This window comes from Pongo abelii, chromosome 23 (genome assembly GCF_028885655.2).
Source record: "Pongo abelii isolate AG06213 chromosome 23, NHGRI_mPonAbe1-v2.0_pri, whole genome shotgun sequence".
NCBI classification, from domain to species: domain Eukaryota; kingdom Metazoa; phylum Chordata; class Mammalia; order Primates; family Hominidae; genus Pongo; species Pongo abelii.
Genome location: NC_085929.1, coordinates 48,632,147 through 48,642,545, shown reverse-complemented (window position 1 = coordinate 48,642,545; position 10,399 = coordinate 48,632,147). Strand labels below are relative to the sequence as shown.

At 47.4% G+C, this 10,399-nt stretch overlaps 1 protein-coding gene across 5 annotated transcripts in view; it reads left to right on the top strand.

Annotated features, from left to right (window-relative positions):
* TCF20 (transcription factor 20) overlaps positions 1 to 10,399 on the top strand; it is a 181,242-nt gene that overhangs the window by 163,701 nt on the left and 7,142 nt on the right. For 3 of the 5 annotated variants that reach the window (XM_054543561.2, XM_054543560.2, XM_024239933.3), the window contains exons 3-5: positions 250 to 343; positions 7,632 to 7,681; positions 8,791 to 8,918. In XM_054543561.2, coding sequence (XP_054399536.2) covers positions 250 to 343; positions 7,632 to 7,681; positions 8,791 to 8,874 — 228 coding nt within the window. In that variant the 3' untranslated portion in view covers positions 8,875 to 8,918. The remainder of the gene's footprint in view (positions 1 to 249; positions 344 to 7,631; positions 7,682 to 8,790; positions 8,919 to 10,399) is intronic. The other 2 variants (XM_024239934.3, XM_024239935.3) reach the window with 2 other exon arrangements.

Sequence of the window (10,399 nt, the reverse complement as noted above, 5' to 3'; positions counted from 1 at the left end):
GCTTATCTCACCCTGCTGTGTTGTTGATTTGAGAACATTTGTGGGGCTTGGTCTAAAACATTGCTGGATCCCTTCCCATGGTGTGGTCGGTGAGTGGCATTTAGAAATTGACCAGCTCATCCTGCCACCACGGACTCCTCTAACCACAGAGACACGTGCTGAAGTCTAACAGATGGGGACCAGGGAAGGCCTGGAGGAGAGGGCCAAATCTGGGATACTGACATGCCTGACTTTTTCCCTTCCTTTCAGAAATGTTCCCACTGCCAGGAGGCAGGCGCCACCTTGGGCTGCTACAACAAAGGCTGCTCCTTCCGATACCATTACCCGTGTGCCATTGATGCAGGTAAGAGGAGACCACAGACCCTTGTCCAGAGCATCCAAAGGGTTAGGACATACAGTTTGATTCTCTCCGTTGTTGGTTTTTTTTGGGTCACTTCATAAAAAAACTTCCCACCCATTAGTAGCACTCATCTTCCTTCCCTTCCCTCCAGTCCCTGGCAACCACTATTCTGTTTTCTTTTTTAAATTTTTGTGAGTTTTTTTTTCCTTTAAGCTCTGTTGGACTCAATCCTTTCTATCTCTGTGGACTTTGCTGTACATTTGGGTTACTTCCACTTTTTGACTGTTATGAATAATGATGCTATAGAACATTCACATGCAAGCATTTGTGTGAACATGTTTTCAGTTCTCTTGGATGTGTACCTGGGAGTGGAATTGCTGGATCATATGGTAACTCTGTTTAACCTTTTAAGGAACTGTCAGACTGTTTTCCAAAATGGCTGCCCCATTTTACGTTCTCAGCGGCAGTGCATGAGTGTTCTCCTTTCCCCAGGTCCTCCCTAACAGTTGCTGTCATATGTGTTTTGTGTTTTTGTTTTTTGTTTTTTTGATTGTAGCCAGCCCAGTGGGTATGAAATGTTATTTCATTGTGGTTTTTATTTGTATTTCCCTGATGGCTAATGATGTCGAGCATTTTTTTCATGTGCTTATTGGCTATTTGTACATCTTCTTTGGAGAAATGGCTATTCACATCCTTTGCCCATTGTAAAATTGGGTTATTTATCTTTTTAATGTCAAGTTTTAAGAATTATTTGTAGGCCAGGCGGGTGGATCATGGGGTCAGGAGTTCAAGACCAGCCTGGCTAAAATAGTGAAACCCCGTCTCTACTAAAACTACAAAAATCAGCCGGGTGTGGTGGTGCGCACCTATAGTCCCAGCTACTCGAGAGTCTGAGGCAGGAGAATCGCTTGAACCCGGGAGGCAGAGGTTGCGAGATCGCGCCACTGCACTCCAGCCTGGGCAACAGAGTGAGACTCTGTCTCAAAAAAAAAAAAAAAAAAAAAAAAAAAAGAATTATTTGTAATTCTGGATATGTGGTTTGCAAATATTTTCTTCCATTCTCTGAGTTGTCTTTTTACTTTCCTTTCTTGATAGCATCACACAGGTAATTCACCATTGGACATCAACTGGGTGTCCTACAGTTTAGCTCAGTTCTGATACTAAGCAGAGTTAGTGCAGCCCCTACAGGTTAAGGGCTCAGTCCCACAAGACCACTCCCCATTTCATATACCAATCTCAAGCCCTGTGTTACGACCTGTGTTTCTGAATGATCAGCTATAAACTGGGGTTCCCAAGACCGCTTCCTTGGGTTTGATTAATGTTTAACGTGGCTCACAGAATTCACGGAAACACTTCACTTGTGTTTACCCATTAGAAAGGATGTAGATGAACAGCCACATGAAAGAAACATAGGGCCAGATGTGTGGGCAGGGGCATGGAGTGTCCATGCTCTCTCCAGGGGCACCACCCCCGAGGCACCTTCATATACTCAGCAGTCCAGAAGCCTTCTGAATCCAGTAGTCCACGGATTTTTTGGAGGCTTCATCATGTAGGCATAATCAATTATTAACTCAGTCTTCACCCCCTCTGTCCTTCCTGGAGTGGGGTGGGTAGAGCTAACGGTTCCAAGCTGCTAATCACAGCTTAGTCTCTCTGGTGCCCAGCCCCCATCCAGGAACCACCAAGAGTTGCCTTATTAGAACAATTTCCTATCCAGGAAATTCCAAGGATTTAGGAGCTCCATGTCAGGAGCCAGGATCAAAAACCAAATATTAGAAGAAAAGATGCTCCTAGCACGCCTAATTGCTCAGGAATTTACACGGGTTTTAGGAGGTCTGTGCCAGGAGTCAGAGATGAAGACTAAAATATGTATTTCTTACTCTAAATCACAGTATGTTGTATACATACAACACAGAGTGTTGTATTTTCTTTGTTGAGATGATAGGGGGATGTTTTGCAGTGTGTTAACTGTTGAAAGAAGGGAAACATTTTGTTAAGTGCCATCCAGTGAGTGACGCAGAAGACTTGAGTTTTGACTCAGAGCTTCGATAACCCGGGAAAATCACCTTTCTTACTCTAGACTTTTAGTCCCTTCAGTGGGTGTTTTCCCCAGTTACTTTTTTGGCGGCAAGGTGGGTGTTAATTTCAAGTTTATTAAGTTTTTTACTTTTCTTTTTGAGATGAAGTTTCGCTTTTGTCGCCCCGACTGAAGTACAAAGGCATGATCTCAGCCCACCTGCAACCTCTGCCTCCCAGATTCAAGTGATTCTCCTGCCACAGCCTCCTGAGTAGCTGGGACTACAGGCACCCACCACCATGCCCAGCTAATTTTTGTATTTTTAGTAGAGACTGGGTTTTGCCATGTTGGCCAGGCTCGTTTCAAACTCCTGACCTCAGGTGATCCACCCACCTCAGCCTCCCAAAGTACTGGGATTACAGACATGAGCCACCGTGCCCGGCCAAGAAAATGGCTTTTAAGTGAAAAAAAAATCACTGTGTTGCCCAGGCTGGACTCAAACTCTTAGGCTCAGGCGATCCTCCCAAGTAGCTGGGAATACAGGCATGTACGATTATGCCCAGCTATATATGAGGATTTTTAAGTATTAAGTTTTTTTTATGGTTGATTGTTAGTTTTATATTGGGAATACTGTGAGTTTTGGCTCTCCCAGTTTGCAGCTGGGTAAGAAGTGGTCCCCCCACTGAGGCTGTGTTCAGGGACACATTAGGGTGTGCTGACAGGCAAGTGCCACATCCCACCCGAGCACACTTCAGCAAGGGCCCCCCTGGAGGCTGCCCCCGTTCTGCTCATAGCCTGCCTTCTGGTCCAGTTTCTAAGATGTCAAGCAGCAAAGCTCAGCTTAACATACTGCAATGATGGAAACGCTGTAGCTCTGCACTCTCCAGTGTCGTAACCACAAACCAGATGTGACCATTGAGTGCTAGTGGGACTGAGGAAATGAATTTTTTTTTTTTTTTCTTAATTTAAACTTAAGTGGCCATGTATGGCTAGTGGCTGAACAGCACAGGCTTAGAGCTACCCTCATCAATCCAAGTTCAGGCAATATGGTTGGGATTCTTTGGAAGGGGCCATAGAGCACTGGAACATTCTCTCCTCTAATGGAAGCTTGTGCCCAGGTTGTCACCCCAGCCCACCAGCAGAGAAGCGCAGGACCTTCTTTATTAGCTGAGGACTTGTGAGTAAATGGTATCTGTCATTTTCTGTTTTGGGGCCCATCTTGGTAGCCTGCCTAGTTAAGCTGGTAGCATCTCTCTTTAACAGAAGTTGGTGGCCGAGTATCCAGCAAGACAGAGGGGTCTGGGTTGGGAGGGGTGAGGATAGGGCTGTTGGCCTCTGGCTTTGCTGCCTCTGCTGCTGTGCACTTTGCTCCTTCATGTGGAGACCTGGGACCCAGAGGCAGTTTCACAAGATGACCATGTCTTGGTCATTGCGGTCTTTTTGATGACCCAAGTCACAGTGACCCAGAGGCCTGCACTGCTCTGTGGGGATGGACGCTTATATTATTCCACACAGTCTTCTTGGAAATTGCTCTGTATATGATGTAACTTTGTATCCAGGAAACAAGTTTATTGATTGACTTTTCTTTCTAATCATAAGAAAAATAAGTCCTTGGTTTGAGAATCCCTAACCTCCCTATGGAGTAAAGAGCAGTTTAACATTTTCATCTCTGCCTTGCTGTCAACCACCCAGATCTTTAAAGCGCTGTTGATGTCTCAGGGAAGACTTTTATTACTGGGACGTCTCCATAGAAACAGAATCTTTGTTTCATGATCTGTGACTCCTGCCACCTTCCCCGCCACCTGATGTTGACCCTGCATTTCTGACATCATGGTCAGCTGTTTTGTGTTGCTTGTTATGTCATAGGCACAGGATTTGGCTCCAGGTGGGGGTTACAGTAATAAGAGCATGAGCTCTGTTTTTTTTTTAATTAATGTATTTAATGCAATGAGCCACAACAATTAAGACAGAAGAGAAAAAAAGGCTGTGGTAGCTCATTAATAATTCCACTGTGCATAAAGAACCTTGTGTGGAGGGTCTTTTTTTCTTCTACTCTCATGAAAAAACAGCTGGGAATTCTACTTTCTGCAGCTCTCCTTGCAGTAGCATTTTAAAGCTGCTATCTCTGCTGCAGACTTTGATCTTGCTAGTGCGGTCAGAGCCCTGGATGGGTTGTTAGGAAATGCTGGTAGTCTGACTCCTCCCCGAGGGACAGCCGTCTGCCTCACAGAAGCCAGTCCCAGTGCCAAGAGCCCCATATTTCCCCCCTTATGGCCCAGGAGCCTGAGCCTACCGTTCAGCAAGGCAGGGTGGGGCTGGCAGGCCCCTGTGTCCCAAGCCCTGCAGTGTGCCAACATAAGGAATAACAGTAGCACTGGGGTAGAGTGTAGGTGAATTGGAGTCTGTGTCTGGTACACAACAGATCCAAAGGACATTAAACCCTTCTTGTTTTTCCCACCTCCCTCCTTGAGCCCACCATCCTCAGCCTGGAAGCATGTGGATGCATGTGGGTATCTGAAGCTTCACAGAGCTTATAATGAAGAGCTCAGTAAATCCGCTCTGCCTTTGAGCTTAAAGAGGGAAATGAAAGTGGCCTTCTCTTCTGGGGGGTTGATGTTTGTGTCTGCAAGCCATCTTGTTGACTAGGCCACCTTGTGGGTCTTTGAGCTTGGATGATGATCTCGCAAGCTATTTACTTTGACTTCACTATGCAGAAGTGCTGACTGGGCCCTCTGGACAGTGTAGGATGGTGCCTGGGCCTTGAAGTATACAGATTGAGAGACCTTGACTGGCTAGCCATGTAGGTGCAGTTGCCTGTTCAGAGTCCTCAGAAGAGGTTTTACTACACCTACTGCTCTTCACTCTTCCCTCCCAGCAGGGACTGGTCAGAGAAGCTCCCCTGTGCCCTCCAGGTTTCTGAGCTCTCTAGCTGTGGTCCTGGCCCCTGCCAGGAACGTGAATTGTGCTTCCTGACGGCCTGTGGACATGTATGAGAACAGAAGAGGGCATTGTCTGCACAGTGTTCCTGCATGGGAGGCCTTGTCAGAGATGGACACTGCCTCAGGCAGATTGCTGTAGGAGACTTCGTTTCCAGATGTATCTGGCATTAGTTTCAAGTTGTCGTTAGTGTGCATTCATAGTGTCTTTACTCTTTTCTGCTTCTAACTCAGAGGGAACGCATTTCCTAACATGAGGCGTGTTTTATTAATGGTCCATCACAGCTGGTCACTGTTCCGTGGCCATGAGGGAACTGAGCCATCTGCGCCTTTCTGATGGCACCCTTTGCTGCTCGTGTGGTCCCCATCCTCACCGGTATAAACCCCTGTGGCGTAAGCGTGGCCCAGCCCCACGTGTGCTGTACTGTTTCTGTTTGGCCCAAACTAGAGACTGAGCCAGCATAGTGCTTGCTGCCAGAGCCCAGGTAAGAAGAGAGCATGTCCCCTGAGCTCCAGTTGTCTGGCTCCTGCTGTTTATAAACTCTCTGGCAGATTGGAGCAGCAGGAGTCTTGGTCACACTATGTACTTGTGGGTTTTAAATTAACACATTTCATTTATTGCCTTGCTAGTTGCTTGCTGGGGGAGGGGCTTGGAGGTTAGTAGTAAGTTGCTGAGCTCTTGGGCCTAGGGAGCCAAGAAGGCTGCCGCCCACTCTCTTAGATACTCCCGGGCTCCAACGAAAGACAGGCTGTGATGTTCCAGGTCTGGTCAAATATAAAAGGGTCTTTTTGATTTGTTTTAGGATACTGGGACCTGAAAAGTTTTCATGTATATGTTCATTGCTTATTACTATTGCACTTGAAATCTGTGGGCGCACAGGCTGCTAGTCTGGATCTCAGTTTAAATTTAACAAGGGTAAGTACCGTGGCTGCCTCCTGCCATGGTGCCTGGGAGCTCTCTGAGAATGTGTTATCAATATTTATTAACATTCTGCCACCACGTTTTGCACCAGTGACCTGGCTGTTGGTCTCCAGGAGCTGTGGTGTGCAGAGTGAACTCATTAATTAGATTTCCTTGCCCTGATCCATGCGCTACCCTTGTGTGAGAGCTCAGCTCACCTGGAGGCAGATGTGTCCTTGCTGCCATCCAGGATGCTGTCATCATGTTACAAGTTGGAATGAATCATTTTTCCTCCAAAGATTAAAAGCATCCTCATGGGATTTTACCTTCCTCTGAAGCGTTTAGTGTGGATTATGTGATTTGTGTTGGAGGCTTCTGTGTCTCCATGGGTCGTAGGGCAAAGGTAACAGTGGGGCTCTTGGGCCTGGCCACCTTTCTGTCTCAGACACCTGGGCTTTCTCTGTACAGAGAAGAAAAGACGTGTCTAGATTTTAAAGTGTTTTTACAAGGAGGCTTTGGCTTGAGCCTGAGAAATGGGGTTAGCCTAGAATCAACGATTTTTAAAATAGCATTTATTGGTGATATCATGGGAATATAGAAAAGATAAAATTTAAATCAGCTCCATCTTCTTACCCAAAGAGAATTATTGTTATATATTCGTAGATTTCCTTTCAGTCTTTTTTTTTTTTTTTTTTTTTTGAGACGGAGCCTCGCTCTGTCACCAGGCTGGAGTGCAGTGGTGTGATCTCGGCTCACTGCAACCTCCGACTCTGTCTGGTTCAAGTGATTCTCCTGCCTCAGCCTCCCGAGTAGTTTTTTTTTTTTTTTTAAAAAAAAGACAGTTTTGCTTGCCTAGGCTATAGTACAGTGATGTGATAGTAGCTTACTGCAGTCTGAACTCCTGGGCTCAAGCAGTCTTCCCACCTCAGCCTCCCAAGTAGCTGAGACTATAGGCAAGTGCCATCACACCCAGCCTTTCAATTTTTGTTTTTTTTTTTAATAGTGACTGGATCTCACTGTGTTGCCCAAGCTGGTCTTGACTCTTGGACTCAAGTGATCTTTGTGCCTCGGCCTCCCAAAGTGCTGGGATTACAGGTGTGAGCCATGGTACCCAGCCCCAAGTCTTTTTTTAATGGATAGAAACATTTTAATAAAATTAGCACATTTATACATTTGTACATCCTGGTTTTTTCAAGCAGTTTTGTTTCATGAGTGTTTTCCATACCATTAACTCTTTTAAAATGTTAATTTTTAAGTGACCAATATCCATCATGTTAAGGTATCATAGCTTACTTGGGTTGTCTCTAATGTTTTCCTATTAGAAGTAAGTGTAGCGACCTCCTACCTTCATGTCTGACCCTGTCAATCCCAGCCAGCATGACCACACCTATATCCAGCTGTGAAGTCTCCATCTGACTGTCCCCTTCTGTCTTCCAGATTGTTTGCTACATGAGGAGAACTTCTCGGTGAGGTGCCCTAAGCACAAGGTGAGTCAGAGGCCCCAAGAGCTACCAGCAGGGATGGGATCGAGGATGGCTTCTCCTGAAAGACCTGAAGACCAGGTGTTGGTGGGCCTTATCCACACCTGTCCCCACCTGTGCCTCCGGCTGCTAGTCCGCTCCTGGCCATGGGAGGGTGGAGGGGCATGATGCTGAAGGGAGACCCGTGGCATGGGGGCCAGCACTCGGAGTATTATGAGGATCCCAGGAGAAATGTGTTTTGGGAGAGGGGGTGTTTGTCTGTTCATTAAGAGAGGTGAGAATATCTAACTCAGTCAAGCCACTGATTTCCACTTGAGGTGAATAGAACCCCAGTTCACAGATTGGCGTTTAGTAAGTCTGGTTCTAGGCCTTGAGGCCTGTGCAAAGGCATCTTCCCAGACTAGAAGTTGAGCTGACCCCAAGGCTCTGGGGAAGCTCACAGTCTCTTCCAGGTTGTGCTTCTGCAGAAGCAGCCTGATGCACAGTGGATGGGCTGTCTCGGGCTCCACTTCCCAGTTTATTTAGGAGGTGGTCTCGTGGTCGCTTCCTTTAGGAAAGGGTGGGAGGTAAGGGGTGAATGGCCTGTTTGTGGATACCACATATGTGTGTGGGGAGGGTGTATATGGAGAAGGAGCCCCAAGAAAGGATCAGAACGGAGACCACTGCCACCTGATGTTTCCTGCAGGGTCTGTACCATGTCTCTGGCTGAGGTCACACTGACACCTGGTGGTCACTGGTCCCTCAGAGTCTTAAATCTAGTAGGGCCGAAAGTACTAGAAGGAGGTTGTCCAGAGAGGTCTGCCCTCAAAATGCTCCTGAAAGATGCTTGCTTATGCTTTTCTTTAAAAATTATTTCCGGGGAAGAGCGGGGGGCCACAGGATCTTATATTCTCTTTATTTTTACTTAATTTGCATGTTATTTTTAGAACTCCCCTTTTTAAGGGTCACATTTTGCCTCAGAAAACCCTGTCTGAATGTCTCCTGTTTGTCGGTCAGGACTGACTCTGCCTTTTCTTTCCTTTTCCGTGTGCCACTCCTGTTCTCCCTTTGCCCTCCCTGATGTCTGCACTGTCCTCTCCCACCTGTCTGTCTCCTCTTGGTTTTGTCCGTGTCAGCCTCCCCTTCCGTGCCCTCTCCCCCCCTTGCAGAACAAGACCGCGAAAGGCAGCCTCAGCACAGAGCAGTCGGAGCGGGGGTGAGGGGGGCAGTGTGCTCGTGGGAATGGAAAGGACAGCAAGCACAGGTGAGTCGGGGCCGCCGGGCTCCCTGCACCCTGCCCGGCTCCCAGCGGGCCTCGTTGCCTCTGCCCTCCTGCTCGCTCCATGCTCTGCCGCCAGCATTTCATCCCGTGGATGACAATGCCAGGTGGATGCAGTGTTCTTCCATTGGTTACTTAGCTCCCCAGAATATCTGTGGAAAGGAGTGGGGGCTTCTAAACTGTCCACTGCCGATGGGGTGCAGGGTGACTGTTCCTGAAGGCAGCCCTTCAGGGCACAGCTGGCCAGGGGTGGCCTTGTGAGTGGACACAACAGGCTTTTAGGTCTCTTTCTTGGGCAGGGCATCTCTTGCCAGTAGCCTCTGCTCTTTCCCCCATCTCAGAAAGGGTTCCAGTCAAAGGTCTCTTCTTCTTAATTTACTACATTTTTGTAAAGCTTATGGTGTGTTTTCCTTTGAAAACAGCAGAACTGTTGGGTTTTGTTATTAGAAATCTTCTTTTTCCAGTATTAGAAGGATTCCTTTTTGCAGAAGAGAAGTACAAAGGAAAGAAAAATCCTCAAAGATTTAGTAGACTCTAGCATCTGATTTAATTTTACTCTTAAAAATCTCGAGGCTGGGCATGGTGGCTCCTACCTGTAATGCCAGCACTTTGGGAGGCTGAGGCAGAAGGATCGCCTAAGCCCAGGAGTTCAAGACCAGCCTGGGCCACAGTGAGACCCTGTGTCTACATTAAAAAAAAAAAAAATTAGCCGTGCATGGTGGTACGTGCCTTTAGTCCCATCTACTCAGGAGGCTGAGCTGGGAGGATCGCTTGATCAAACCTGGAGGCTGAGGCTGCAGTGAGCCATGATCGTGCTGCTACATTCCAGCCTGCACCACAGTGAGACCCTGTCTCAAAAAAAAGAAAAAAAAATTCTTGTGATTGAGTTGTGCTTGCTATGAGTTTGTGTGGGATTGTGGTCACGGCCCTCTTGGCAGGCATCTGTGAAAACAGGATGATAGGACTTGGGGTCTCTAGAAGCTGCAGGCCTCTGAGCTCCATGCTGCTCCTTCACCCTCCCTGCGTCACTGAGGCATGAAGGGAAATAGGTTGTAAAGAAAAGAAAAACCAAAATTTACCTTGTGGCACTTGCTGCTACAGGATGGGGCAGGAGGACTAGTTGTCTCAGAAATATTCATTGAGGGGTCATTTCTCTCAAATGGGAGGACTTCTTTGTCGACCTCAGGAGTTTGACCCACACAGCTAACGCTAGACGTGTCCCTTCCAGCACCACCATGTGCCTGACCATCTTCTGGAACGTGCCCTCCTCCTCGTTACCACTACTAATTTCCGGAGAAGGCCCCTCGGCTGCCACGCCATTTGAGAAGTCAAGTGGGGGCTGCTAAGTGCCTTCTTGATAGAGCGTTGAGTGTAGTGCCTTTCTCTTTCCTCTTCCGGAGAGTAGGGCTGGCAGTGAAGGGATCAGAGCAAAGTGGGGAGGTGGGTGGAAGCCATTCCATGTGTTC